General features: G+C 43.4%; 1 protein-coding gene and 1 non-coding gene across 3 annotated transcripts; both read left to right on the top strand.

Moving 5' to 3' along the window:
- The first annotated feature begins 1,377 nt into the window (after positions 1 to 1,377).
- Positions 1,378 to 14,425, top strand: LOC141153218 (P2R1A-PPP2R2A-interacting phosphatase regulator 1-like). Of its 2 annotated transcripts, none has more exons than XM_073637915.1 (10): positions 1,378 to 1,798; positions 3,059 to 3,137; positions 6,749 to 6,805; positions 7,532 to 7,575; positions 9,258 to 9,312; positions 9,878 to 9,979; positions 10,330 to 10,418; positions 11,248 to 11,306; positions 11,783 to 11,876; positions 14,160 to 14,425. In XM_073637915.1, the coding sequence occupies exons 1-10, from the start codon at positions 1,704 to 1,706 to the stop codon at positions 14,302 to 14,304; spliced, it is 819 nt and encodes a 272-aa protein (XP_073494016.1). In that variant the 5' UTR covers positions 1,378 to 1,703; the 3' UTR covers positions 14,305 to 14,425. The 2 variants fall into 2 exon arrangements, with proteins under 2 accessions (XP_073494016.1, XP_073494014.1); XM_073637913.1 differs by having other exon boundaries at positions 11,245 to 11,306; positions 14,160 to 14,424.
- Positions 11,444 to 11,579, top strand: LOC141155633 (small nucleolar RNA U109). The gene has a single exon (XR_012247560.1). It is a non-coding gene; the product is annotated as a small nucleolar RNA U109 (small nucleolar RNA).
- Positions 14,426 to 14,769: the final 344 nt, after the last annotated feature.

Raw genomic sequence — 14,769 nt, forward strand, 5'->3', positions numbered from 1 at the left:
TACAGGGGTATACAGTGAGGTGATGGGCGGTACAGTGTACAGTAGAGGAGTATATAGGTATATAGTGAGGTGAAGGGCGATACAGTGTACAGTACAGGAGTATATAGGTATATAGTGAGGTGAGGGGCGGTGCAGTGTACAGTACAGGAGTATATAGTGAGGTGAGGGGCAGTACAGTGTACAGTACAGGGGTATATAGGTATATAGTGAGGTGAGGGGGCAGTGCAGTGTACAGTACAGGGGTATATAGGTATATAGTGAGGTGAGGGGTGGTGCAGTGTACAGTACAGTGGTATATAGGTATATAGTGAGGTGAGGGGCAGTACAGTGTACAGTACAGGGGTATATAGGTATATAGTGAGGTGAGGGGTGGTGCAGTATACAGTACAGGGGTATATAGTGAGGTGATGGGCGGTACAGTGTACAGTACAGGGGTATATAGGTATATAGTGAGGTGAGGGGTGGTGCAGTGTACAGTACAGTGGTATATAGGTATATAGTGAGGTGAGGGGCAGTACAGTGTACAGTACAGGGGTATATAGGTATATAGTGAGGTGAGGGGCGGTGCAGTATACAGTACAGCGGTATATAGTGAGGTGAGGGGCGGTGAGGTGAGGGGCGGTGCAGTATACAGTACAGCGGTATATAGTGAGGTGAGGGGCGGTGAGGTGAGGGGCGGTGCAGTATACAGTACAGCGGTATATAGTGAGGTGAGGGGCGGTGTAGTGTACAGTACAGCGGTATATAGTGAGGTGAGGGGCGGTGTAGTGTACAGTACAGCGGTATATAGTGAGGTGATGGGCTGTGCAGTATACAGTACAGCGGTATATAGTGAGGTGAGGGGCGGTGTAGTGTACAGTACAGCGGTATATAGTGAGGTGAGGGGCGGTGCAGTATACAGTACAGCGGTATATAGTGAGGTGAGGGGCGGTGCAGTGTACAGTACAGCGGTATATAGTGAGGTGAGGTGCAGTGTACAGTACAGCGGTATATAGTGAGGTGAGGGGCGGTGCAGTATACAGTACAGCGGTATATAGTGAGGTGAGGGGCGGTGCAGTGTACAGTGCAGCGGTATATAGTGAGGTGAGGGGCGGTGCAGTGTACAGTACAGCGGTATATAGTGAGGTGAGGGGCGGTGCAGTATACAGTACAGCGGTATATAGTGAGGTGAGGGGCGGTGCAGTGTACAGTGCAGCGGTATATAGTGAGGTGAGGGGCGGTGTAGTGTATAGTACAGCGGTATATAGTGAGGTGCGGTGCAGTGTACAGTACAGCGGTATATAGTGAGGTGAGGGGCGGTGCAGTGTACAGTACAGCGGTATATAGTGAGGTGAGGGGCGGTACAGTGTACAGTACAGCGGTATATAGTGAGGTGAGGGGCGGTGCAGCGCAGTCTCCTCTAGCCTCAGATAGTCTCGTCAGTCTGGAGTCGGACATTACTACGCATGCGCAGGCGGCTGCCGTGTCTGGCTGGGCTCCGGTGATTGTACTGGGCCTGTGGTGTCCCGGGGTCTCGGCCTCACACACGGCAGCAGGTGGGAGCCGGGAAGCGGCAGACAGCTCGTCTCCTGCACCGCCAGCATGAAGCCCTGAGCTCAGAGCACAGGGAGCCCCGGAGTCACTGCGGCCTGAGGCGGGAATGAGCCATTGAGGGACAGAGGGACCCGCACATCCCGGGGAGATCCGGGAGCAGCGCCGACATCATGGCTCAGGAGAAGATGGAGCTGGACGTGGTGGAGATCCCGGGGGACGGAGGCCTGAGGAGGTCCAATAGCGCCCCCCATATTAACGGGCTGAGGTGAGGGCCGGGTGCTACGGGGGGCACAGGGGAAGGCCGGGGTTACTGGGGGTTATAGGGGGAGGCTGGGGCTATTCTGGAGCACAGGGGGGTCACAGTTATGCAAGCTGTGGGTTCCAGCTGTTCCAAAACTACAATTCCCAGCAAGCCTTTACACTGTGCAGGTGCCAGGGCTGCTGAGAGTTGTAGTTCGGAGAGCGCTGATATAATCACTGGCTCTATGAATATCGGGGCAATTATTGATGTCCTGACTGCTCTGTTTAAAGGGGTCGTCCATTTGTAGTAATTTGTGATGCCGAAGGTACATTCGTTCTGCTGTTCTTTTTGTTTGCTTGTTTTTTATTCCTTTTCGTAATCATAAAATTGTTCTCCTTACAAGGATTGGATCAGGATGGTTGTAACTTTGTAAAGTGCAGGTCTTCCCAAAAGTTGGTGCTTCTGCCTCCTTCCTAAAAGAGCTGTCCATAATCTCCAGCTGCACCCCTCCCCCATTGGATGGGAGGTGTGTGTGTGTGTGTGTGTGTGTGTGTGTGTGTGTGTGTGTGTATGTATGTATGTATATATATATATATATATATATATATATATATATATATATATATATATATATATATATATATATATATATATATATATATATATATATAATTTGCACCAAACACTCTCCGGGCCACAGATTTTGGGTAAGTGAGGGCTCAGGCTTTTGGATTTCAGTTTGCCCAATCCTCTTTGTACAGAAAATAAGGTTTCTTGCGGGGTCTTTCTCACCTCTGCAAAACATATCCCTGCTACACTGGTCATGTATGGCAGGTGGAATAGATTAAAGGAATGAACCATGTTTGAGGACTTAAATGTATATTGTTTTTTCTCAGCTGAGTTATGACCACAGACCACATCAGTTAAATGTGCAGGAAAACAAAGAGCCTGTAAATGCCAAACAGCGCAACATCTTTCAATGAAGCCCAATTGCAAAAAAAAAAAAAAATGTCAGTGGCTTTACTATGTGTCGTATATGAAAGCTGCAGATCTTATTCACCTACGTAAATGTACTTGGCACTGGAGATAAAGTCATGATCTTGGGGAGCCCATGTCTTTCTGAACTTTCAATATTGTTTAATCATTAATTGTGTTAAAGGGCAGCACAGTTAATCTCTCTACAGCCTGATAACAGGGAACAATAGATTGTATTCTGCTGGATACAACAGATTTATAAAGGAAACTTGTATTAAACGTGTTTTTTTTTTTTTTCTTCTTTCCCAGTGATCACACTCAAGCATTTCAGCCATATGGATCCAGAGCGCGCAGGAACAGCACCACTGTAGTACAGCGCCAGAGTGTGGTAAGATAAAGCTGTAGTGAAGTAACAGCGTTGTTTTTTTTTTTTAATATTTAATTTTTTGGTTATGAAATTGTTTGTCCAGTGAAAACAAGTTATTACCAATTGTTGATTGGTCGGGGTCTGACTGCTGGAACCCTCGCAGTTCGGCATAAGGGAAAACTTTTAACCTAATTATAATGGAGGAACAGTGCACACTCGACCAGCGCTCCATTCGTTCCCTATGGGGCTACAGAGCGCTTTGCTTGGATTTTTCAGGCAGCCCCATAAAAAAATTGGGAAACGGGCTAAGTTCCCACAATGAGCTTTTGATGTTGCAGATTTTCTGCACCCATTAAGTAAAATAGGGTACTTGCATTCTTTTGAAAATGAGCAGCTAAAAAAAAATTCACCACAAACTCCACATGGGAATGTAGCCGAAGAGAACAAAGGATCTGCAATCTGAAATTGGACATGCCGTATCTTTAAAGGGAGCCTATCACCAGGTTTTCTCAATATAAAGTACAATATAGACCTTTTATTGTACTCACAGATGGCGCAGTCCTGTCCGATGGGAGTCTCTGGTCTTAATCCGGACCTCCTCTCTTCTTACTGCTGCTCTGCTTCTTGTGGACGACGTGTCCAGGGGTGGATTAAAAGTAGCAAGGGCCCCCGGGCAGTTTAGAAGGCGTGCGCCCCCCCACCTGATGTATCACGTGACATGTCACATGATCCCCTGTGATAGATCATGTGATAGTTCACATGAAATTAATTTGGCACAATATTAATTTATAATAATTTTTTTTTTTTTAGGCTGTGTGCCCACTATGCGGTTTTTAAGCGTTTCCGCAGCGGCAATTCCGCTGCAGAAACGCTTAAAAACGCTTGGTAGAAGGCCTGCCATGTTCCCCAATGATAATCCGCTGTGCACATGCTGCGGAAATTTCCGCTGTGAATTATCATTGCGGAAAAATCCGCAGCACTACCAATTATTTTGCGGAAGCGCGGCGCTTTCGCCACCATTGACTTGCATTGGAACGCATGTCATCCGCATCACTGGATCTGTACATGCAGAATCCATGCGTTTCAGTGTGCGGATGGTACCCGGGTCTGGAGGACAGGAGACTCTCCTCCGGACCCGGGTACCATAGAATCTGTAAAAAAAAAAAAGAATAAAATAAAAAATAAATATTATACTTACCTTCTGATGGCCCCCGGTGTCTTTATCCGATGCTTCCTGGCTTGCCGGCAGCTCGCGATGGTCTGAAAAGGACCTGCCGTGACATCATTTAGTCATGTGACGGGTCACGCGACCGCTGACGTCGGCAGGCCATCAGAAGGTAATTATATATTTTTACCATTCTTTTACGGTCACACTATATAAATTCATGTCGGTTGCATGGATTTATATAGTGTGACCAAGTTGTCAAGCACTTTCCAAGTGATGCTAAAATGGCTTGGAAAGCGCTTGTCAACCCGCATGCGGAAATGCATGTGAAGAACGCTTCACATCAGCATGTCCCTGTCAGAAAAAACGCATGTACAATCCGCATGCATTTTTTCTGCCAGGGAGATGCAGAAACGCTCAGAAAAAATCCGGAGCATTTCTGCATCGTGGGCACATAGCCTTACATTAATTGTATGACTCAATATTGAGCACACGTAGCCATCTATACACAGCGGGAGGCCGCACGGCGCCATCTATACTCAGCGGGAGGCCGCACGGCGCCATCTATACTCAGCGGGAGGCCGCACGGCGCCATCTATACTCAGCGGGAGGCCGCACGGCGCCATCTATACTCAGCGGGAGGCCGCACGGCGCCATCTATACTCAGCGGGAGGCCGCACGGCGCCATCTATACTCAGCGGGAGGCCGCACGCAGTCACGCACGCACACAGACATATACATACACGCATAAACACATTTGAAACACAAAAATACATATAAACAGACATCACACAATTATGTCTGCCTACACACACACTCACTCACTCACTCACCATCCCGTGGTCCTGCTCCCGGCTCCAGTGGTCCTGCTCCTTTCCGGTGCAGCAGTGCAGGCCGGGCGCGCACTGCGTGACGTCACAGCTAGCAGTGACGCGGCCGGGCCAGCACAGGGAAGTTAACTGCTGCAGTGCTGGCCCGGCCGAAGAAGAAGCAGCGGCCGTGCGCCGCTGCTGGGGGGGCGGTCCGGGGGCCCCCCCTCCCCCCACCTTTCCACTGTCTGCCGGTATGTGCTGCGGCGCCGCACATATAATGAGGACAATCTGGCCATAGACACCCCGGAGCCCCGGGCTCCCTGGAGGTTCGGGGCCCCGGGCGGTAGCCCAGATCGTCCTCATTATAATCCGTCTATGGACGTGTCCTACGTCATCCACACAGTGTCCCCCCTTTGCCATCTTGCGCAGGTGCATTTCTCTCTGCATTACCGAGAGCAGAACAAAGTACTGTAATGTGCATGCACCAGGAAAGGCCAAAGAGCGCCAATGACCCGAGGGTAAAGCTGGTGCATGCGCACTACAGTACTTTGCACTGAACCCAGCAGGATAGAGAGATGTGCGCCTGCGTAGGAGTGCAAAGGGGAACACTGTGTGGATGACGTAGGACGTATCATCCACATGAAGCAGGGAAGGAGGACGGCGATTGAAAGAAAGGAGGCGTCGGATCAAGATGACAATACCGCGCCATCTGTGACTATAATAAAAGGTCTTTATTGTGCCTTGCAGAGTGGATTGAGGACATACATACAGCTTACTAGAATGGTGTAAAAGAAGCCTTAAAGGTGCTGGCTGTACTTTATATTGGGAAAATAGTAAGCAGTGAAATTTATTAGATATTACAAAATTAGTAACTTATATAAATAGTGATTAAAATCAGAGATGAAGACTTGGGTATAGAAAAGGGGGCACAGGGTCCGCACACAAAGTAAGGGGGGGTTAGCATGGATGGCGATAATGTAGTACATACACTGATGATAGTGAAAAAAAAAAAAAAATAGTATGTCACCTGTGATCTGATTGAACCATCAGCACTAGTAAAACGAGCGTCAAGAGCTTACCCGTTGCTCCCTGTGTTTGGACGGCGTGCCCACAACCTCTGTGCACCAGCATGCGGTCCAAACACAGGGAGCAACGGGTAAGCTCTTTACTGTTTTACTAGTGTTGATCACAGGTGACATACTGTTTTGTTCTATCAGTCGTGTATATACTACATTATCTTATTAGATATTACAAAATTAGATAATTTCGCTGCTTTGTTATAATTGGTGGATCCTTGACTCCATGATCTTTTTGTAGGATATCTATTCAATGTTAGGAGCTTTTGCCCTTCACATTGGTGGGCTGTTTTATTTCTCACCGCTTTACAATTTTCTTTTTATATAATTACTTCAGTTCAGGTGATATCGATTCTTTTCATTGGGAAAACTTGGTGACAGGTTCTCTTTATCTATCGCCCAACTATCATCTGTCAGGAGCTTCATTCGTATGTTTTATGAACGATCAATACCTGTGGGATCGACTGATGTTATGTCTAATGTATATGGGGGGCCTTAACTTTTTATGTAAGAATGTTTGGAGCACGAAATGGTTCATGTTCTCTTACATATTATGTTTTCTGTCTTCTCTTCTTGCAGATCCCATCATCTTCTCCTATCCGCATCCCAAGCAGCAGATTGTATCAGATTAAAAGGGTGAGTATTATTGACTTTCCACATCATTTAATGGAGGTGCAACCTGAGTTTTCTAGGAGCGGATAAAAAAACTACACTCAACCTATTTGCATGCTATGGGGTCAGTTTTGCATGTCTAATGTCACAAATACTTAAGGCCGATTCTTTAAGACCTTTTACATGCAATTCTCAATGAAGGCACACCGCTGGAGTAAAATTTCTTTATTTTCAATGGGGGTGTGAAGAGGGAGTGGGGGATAAGAAATTTTAATTTTTTCAAACTTTTTTTAGTCTCCTTATGAGGGCTTTGAACCTGCGATCATATAATAGTATTGCAGCATATAGTTAAAATAATGTTTTTCTCTGAAGCCTGACCACATACAAAGATGGCAGCCGTGGGGTCCTTCATCAGTAACCTGCTGCCATGCAAGGGTTCTCCGCGATTGAGTCACAGGTGACTGATGGAAGCTGGTGCACATACATCCGCAATCATGCTATTTAAGTGTCGCAGTCGGTAAAACGGCCGGCATTTTCTTGGAGAATTTCGGGCACGATCTGTGATGTGCTATTATGTCACATGTCATGCTTGATACCTCCTATTGTAAATTTTCTATAATAAAAATGAAAGTAACACTTTGATTAAAAAATTATATTCTAAAAGTATCTACATATAATGGATATAAACAGACTTTGATCACTTTTGGTCATAAAAGCAATTATAATTTATTTATTGTTTTTTATAAAAAGGAGGAAGGTGTGGACTTGATGGATCGTGAGACTGCACGTGAGCGGTGAGTGTGCCCTTTAGATATTTTCAGCTTGTATCCTTTGGACAACTCTTTTCTATTTGATAGGTGCAATAAGATTAGCTGGTTGCAAAGTGTCCGGCTGCCCAGACCCCTGGTCATCAGTTGTGGATGCCTACTGATCATTTCTGTGCAGGGAATGAGGCACTTGACAACCTTCCTTGAAATCAGCAGTCCATCCATATGGACATGTCTGGATTTATAATTTTAGATTTTGTTCATTGCCGCAGCTAGTATGTAAATGTCACATCTCTTAATAGGTTATATTGAGAGCCGCTTGTCTGAAGAGCGGAACCTCATTTAGCCAAAAGGTGTTTATTAGTAGGATATCAGTGGGCTGATTAGACATTTCAAGGATACAAAGGCATTTGGGGCACAGCCTATCCTTTTTTGCACTACCCATTTGTTACATGAAAAACCAAAAGGTGGAGAGAAAAAATGAAATATAAGCCAAATATGATAAAGTGAAAAAAACAAATTATAACAACTTTATTGATCAAGCGATTGGTACACAGGAGAAATGCAACCAGAAAAAAGCGGGCGCTCATCCAAGTAGGAATCATGAATCATGGAATATCAAATTTGTTAGATCAGAAGAAATTGCTGGGTACCAGAAGCACACTTATAAATTGTATAGTGTGCACCTATGGTTATGACAATTAATACCACATATACTCAAGTATCATTGAAATATGTTCATGAGAATTTAATGTCCTAATAGATACTGTAGTTCAGACCCATAGGGAAAAGTGCAATCATGTGATGATGTGTACACGGGACTTATAAAGTGCATGGATACCTACAGAAATAACAACTCAGTGCAGGTGATTATTTTATGAGGACAGCAGAGACTTCCAGGACTATGTGCCTTCCCCGACGTGCATTTCGGCGTTTACTTTCGTCAGCCCAGTATCTATTAAGCCATTACTTTCTCATGAACATATTTAAATGATACTTTAGTATATGTGGTATTAATTGTCGTAACCATAGGTGCACACTATACAATTTATAAGTGTGTTTCTGGTACCCAGCAGTTTCTTCTGATATATCAAATTTGATATGCCATTTAATGGTTCTTGATTTATATAATTCACGCTTCCTACTTGGATGAGTGTCTGCTTTTCTTATGGTTGCATTTCTCCTGAGTACCAATCATTTGATCAGTAAAGTTGTTATATTTTACCACCTTATCATATTTGGCCTATATTTATTTATTTTTTTGTCTCGCCTTTTGGTTTTTCATGTACCTTTACCGATATGGCTTAATTTCTTTCCCTATGGACATGCATGATTCATATGTGCATGTGTATGTTTGCCTTACTTTTAAGTTTTCTAATCCCATTTGGTACATGTACAGACAGGGAACAGTCAGTTGTGTCCTTGGCACAAGTATTCCACGCCTCCTCTTTTTCTAGTATATGGCTTACACCTACTGTTGTAGGTGTAAGCCTGACATGCACCTCGTGCTATGAAAATACTAAATAACTAATGCCTCATGCACGTAAAATTACATTTTAGGATACGAGTAATTTTATATGTGGTTTCTTTCTGCCAAATTGTGAGCCTTTTCACTTGACTGTAACGTGATTTAGTCTGGAGAATCGTCCATCACAGTCCAACATGCCAGATTTTTGTATAGTGCTCATTATCCCTGTGTTTTTATTTAGAGAGATCCAGACTGCGATGCAGATGAGCCTGTCCTGGGAGGAGAGCTTCAGCCTGGTAAGATTCTTATCAAACTGAAAGTCTATTATTTATTTATTTTTGTTTTCAGGGGTTATTCAGAATTGCTGAAACCGCTTTGCCTTTTCACAAGTAGCGCCAGTCTTTTCTATTGGATGTGTATTGCAGCACAAAGCGGAGTACGTGAATGGACCTGAGCTACGATATCAGATTCATAATATAGAAAAATAAAAAATTGTTGCTTTCTAGTAAGTGTTTTATCACACCCTAGTGCTAGATGCACAGCTCAGTATAATGTCTTCCATGCTGCCTCTTCTGCAGATGTGCTGTAGAGCGCTATCGGGGAGCCGGACCTGCTATTCTCTGTGGGTACATCAGCAGCTCGGGGTCTCCCCACTAGCTCAGAGACCAGTAGAGAGAGAGCCTGCAGAGGGGAAACAAGTCAAAAAATGCAAGCATAGCCATAGTGTTATCTCAAATGTGCAACACATTTATTCTGAAAAGTCACCTGAAATAACAGGGACTTTTTTTAAATACTCTGAAGTCTTTTTTTGGGGGGGGTAAGTAGAGAAAACACTTTCTTACATATATTTTCCCACTACAGAGTGACAACGATCTTGATAAACTGGATAAATATTCCTCTCCAAAGCGTATTGATTTTGTTCCAGTGTCACCGGCCCCCTCACCCACCAGAGGAATCGGGAAGGTATTTTATATATTTTGTTTGTATGTGCTCATATACTTGTGACTTCTTATGTTGTCCAGACATTTGTGATGGGTAGTTTTGTTGCCGAGTGATTTTAGTTTGGCTTTGTGCATGTTGAGGACTGGTTGATGTTATACAAAAAAATGAGAAGCCTTTTCTATTCATGCAATCTAACGCTAAGGAGCTCCCAAGACTGCTGGCTCCTCTTTGTTTTCTTTAAACATTTGCTTAATGCACTTAAAATACCAACTCTGACAGGACATTTTTAAAAGCGCCTAAATCTTCCTATGTACAACATGTAACCGTAAGTCTGATAATATGCACCTATTATTATTCCTTTCCACCAACAGCAATGTTTTTCTCCGTCTCTACAAATGTTTGTGAGCAGTAATGGCTTGCCTCCGAGCCCGATCCCCAGCCCAACAAGGCGCTTTACCACGTAAGTAGTGTATATCTCATGGGGTATTAAGAGTACAGCAAGTTGGAAACTATTATTTGAGTTTGGGTTTAGAGAATACCCGATACACATCTTACACATGCATGGTCTGCAAACAGAGGGAAATAAAGTAGCTGCCAGGCGGCTCTGTCTGCGGCTAATCTCCCTTAAGAAGAAAGATTGTTGAAATTAAAGCAGCCTATAGATATGTGCACATGGTCCTTTTTTTTTTTTTTTTACGGCAAACTACACCTGCAAAAGCGCTAAAAAAAAATGTAAAAGAATTAATATTTGCACTGCAATGTCAAAGCGACTTGCTGTTTATATGTTCAGTCTTTATCTTTTAATAACTTCGAAGATAAGTTGCCAGCAGTTTTCTGTTGGTGACTTTTCTTCAGAGAAGGGGGCAGAAAGGGTCCTGCTGTAATTTCAGCAGCCGATCCCACACTTTTTTTATTTTGGTGAGGAGATGAGCCACGTGTTCCTGTGTATGGGGGAAGTCAGAAGATGTTTGGCTGGCAGCTAGTTACCAAGATTTGGAAATAAGTCTGATCACACTCTTGGTCTTCCAAATACTGCTGGCGCTAAAACAGACAGTAATAAGACCGCTCTGTCCCCTGTTTACATGGGGCTGCCTATAATGATTTTTCTTCTGGCATAAAATCTGCCCGAGTTACCTTACACCAGAATCTCTTACTGAGTATATATGTTTGCCATTAGTCTCATTGCTAATGCTATAGCATGTATAGCGTATTTTAGCCTAGTTTTGTTGCTGTATTTTTTTTTTTTTCTTTCCCTAAAAAGTTTTGTATGTTTTTTTTTTCTCCAGCAGGAGAAGTCAGAGTCCTAATTGTATACGTCCCAGTGTCCTCGGCCCTATAAAGAGGAAAGGTATTGTATCCTGTCTGTGTGCTTGTGTGCATGGTATATACTATCTGTGTTCTCCAATCTGTGGCTCTCCAGATGTTGCAATACTACAACTCCCATCATCCCCTGACCGCTGCAGCTCGGTGACCATTGGATCACATGTGCATGACGGACGTTACTCTTGTGCTCTGTAGTACATCAGTGTATCCGAGCCATGCTAGAGAAAGCCTATCAGGAGTGATCAGGGCTGCCAGTCGTGGAGCGCAGACTGCGTGGTAGTATATTACTCCTACACTGCTGTCATTTGTGTTGTTGGGGACACTTGTGCTACTATAAATCTATACAGACTCCTTTTACTATGCCGCACTACATACCAAGCTTATATTCACACAGGGCAGATTTGTTGATGAAACTTATGTGACTGAAAATCCATTTTTATATGTCGAAGTTTTTTTTTTTTTGTTTTTTTTTTTACTGTTGTTCCTTCTTCTTTCTACCAGTTGAAATGGAAATAGAAAATCAACCAAAGAGACTTTTTCAAGGAACAACCAACATGCTTTCTCCTGACCTCACCCATCTGTCAGATTATAGTTGGTAAGTATGACCATTTTATTTAATTTTTTTTAACCATTTTGCAAATATTCTAATAATTTCACTGACATCTTTTTGCTTTTTACAGTTTTCAAGTTCTCATCCCAAAAACACCCCAAGTCCAGGGCTGGTTAAAGGAAGCATGTTTTTTGGAGTGTAGAGGGAACTAGAACACATAGCTAACTATAGAAGAATGAGCAAACTATGCAGACATCGCCCTTCTCAGTACAGGGCTGCCAGACATGAAACGCTCTATATAGACTGACTAGCTGTACTACCCGGGTTAATAACTGCTGTTAGCAAAATAGAATGTGTTAACAAAAATTTATTCTCCACACAAAAACCACAAAACAAATAGATAGAAAGTTCATTGGCTCTTGAGGAAGCAGCTCTTGTTCTCTTGTCTGCAAGCCTTTCTTCCCTCTCCTCAGAAAGTTCATTGGCCCTTGAGGAAGCAGCTCTTGTTCGCTTGTCTGCAAGCCTTTCTTCCCTCTCCTCAGAAAGTTCATTGGCCCTTGAGGAAGCAGCTCTTGTTCGCTTGTCTGCAAGCCTTTCTTCCCTCTCCTCAGAAAGTTCATTGGCTCTTGAGGAAGCAGCTGCTGTTCTCATGTGTGTCAGCCTCGTTTCTCGGTCTTCACATTTTTCATTGGCCCGTAATGCAGCTTTTCTTTTCGCATCAGCTGACATTCGTGCCATGAAATTCCTTTTCTTATGAGGCATTATTGTGGTAAAAATAGGCTGTAACTGGCAGTTTCTATATCCTCTCGCATAGAAGTAATGTGACTGACATCAGCCTTTCCACCAACACACCCTAACTGACATCTTATTACCTTACACAAGCTTTGTTATACTGAGCATGTCCTTTGTTGCCTATATTAACCAATCACAGCTCAGATTAATTAACTGCAGCAAAATAGAAGCTGAGCTGTGATTGGTTGTTATTGGCAGCCTGATAAATCTTTGTGAGATGCGTTTTGTGTGTGCTGAGGGTGGTATATGCGTTCTAGCACGTGGTAGTGTGTGGCGCATTTTGTGTGTGTGTTCATATCCCCGTGTGTGGTGAGTATGAGTATCCCATGTCGGGGCCCCACCTTAGCAACTGTACTATATATACTCTTTGGCGCCATCGCTCTCATTCTTTAATTCTCCCTTCTTCACATGTGGCAGCTGTCAATTTGCCTCCAACACTTTTCCTTTCACTTTTTCCCCATTATGGTTTAAAATTTCGCCTCACAACATAGCCTATGACACTCTCGGGGTCCAGACGTATGACTGTGCAAAATTTTGTGGCTGTAGCTGCGACTATGCACATGCCAATCTCGGACACAGACACACACACGCACTGAGACACACACACGCATAGAGACACACACACTTCCTAGCACTTTTTTTTCCACTGCATCCACCAAAGAGAACCGTTCCTAGCACTTTTTTTTAGCTTTTTCCATTTTTGGTGGCCCATATAGATGCATTATTAGCCTAGTTGCATTGTAAGGACAACCTTTGCTCATCTTTCCAATTGAGGATTATGGATGGAATAATTGAAGGGTGCCCAGCTTGTGTCTGCGAGTTGGAATGAGCGTACATTACATAGAGCTCCATTCATTTAAAGGCACAACTTCTGTTTGGCAATGTCGACTTATCGTGTCTAGAATTGGTGCAAATCGATCCTCAGGACCTGGTGCATCAGCCCCTTCAGTGATCTGTGGCCGCTGAACAGGAGCTCTGAGAACCACCTCTTACCCGCCAGCATCTGCGGGTCAGCAGAAAAAAGCCGCGCTTGTCAGTAGGCAGGAGAGGTGGTTCTCAGAGCTCCCATCCAGCGGCCACAGATCAGACAACGCTGACGGACCAGGTCCTACAGTGGATCCTTGTGAACATCTGCTTGCAAAATAAAAAAAAATAACAAACTGCAATCTACTAACTATGCCCTAAAGAATAAGCATATATTTTTTTTGAGCAAAAGTAGTGCAGTCTGTGCACATCCACTTTTGTGATCTTGTATGCTCACCAGACTTAGATGTTTTTATACCAGCAGCTCCAAGTGTGTGCGACAGCAGTATAAACCCATAGGCTCCCTATAACGCACCATATACATTATTAAAAGAATGCTCTTGTATGTAATAGGGAATGCACTATTCCATGCAGCTAAAAAAAATGGATATATCAGCTGTGCTGAGGCCAAAATGAATGCTCTCTTGTCCAGTAAATTGTGAGGGTCTGCTATACGCCGGGGGTGCTGAATGCAGGCTTTTAGACTTATGTGCTTGTATGTGACTCTTGCAGCCTTTCCTTGGATCTCGACAGCAGCAGCAGTATCGGTTCTTCGTCTGACTCTGCGGCCAAGGAAGGCTGTGTGAGCGACTCTCCGGCGGCCTGCTCCAACTCCTGCTCTTCATTCATATCACTGGATGACATGTCTCCCAAGTGAGTGCTACAAGACCGGACCACAGTGTCCCCAACCACCATTATTGAAAGACTATGGAGGAAACACTTGGGTCTTCCTCTCTCCATTAAAACCTGTGATTATATATATATATATATATATATATATATATATATATATATATATATATATATATATATATATATATATATATATATATATATATATATATATATATATATATATATATATATATATATATATATATTATTATTATTATATTTTTTTTTTTTTTTTTTTTTTTTACATTTCTTGTTTTGTATGTATATACTTCCTGCCTCCAGCCTGATGGTTTGTTACAGGACTCTTGCACCATGGCGTGGAGCGTTGTAATGTGTGTACAGTACAATGTCGTCGTTTTGCCTGCTTGTTCCAGGTACTTATCTAGAACCAGATTTTTTGAAGTATAATTATTTTTTTTTTTTTGTTTTATTTATTGTTTATGACGAA

This window comes from Phyllobates terribilis, unplaced genomic scaffold (genome assembly GCF_046119375.1).
Source record: "Phyllobates terribilis strain yellow unplaced genomic scaffold, ASM4611937v1 Scaffold_7__3_contigs__length_470593459, whole genome shotgun sequence".
NCBI classification, from domain to species: Eukaryota; Metazoa; Chordata; class Amphibia; order Anura; family Dendrobatidae; genus Phyllobates; species Phyllobates terribilis.

Bases quoted from the DNA above. Each gene is read 5' to 3' on its own strand.
- LOC141153218 (XM_073637913.1), top strand. From the start codon at position 1,704: ATGGCTCAGGAGAAGATGGAGCTGGACGTGGTGGAGATCCCGGGGGAC. The intron at 6,806-7,531 runs GTGAGTATTATT...TTTTATAAAAAG, and splicing joins GATTGTATCAGATTAAAAGG to GAGGAAGGTGTGGACTTGAT. The intron at 9,980-10,329 runs GTATTTTATATA...TTCCACCAACAG, and splicing joins CCACCAGAGGAATCGGGAAG to CAATGTTTTTCTCCGTCTCT.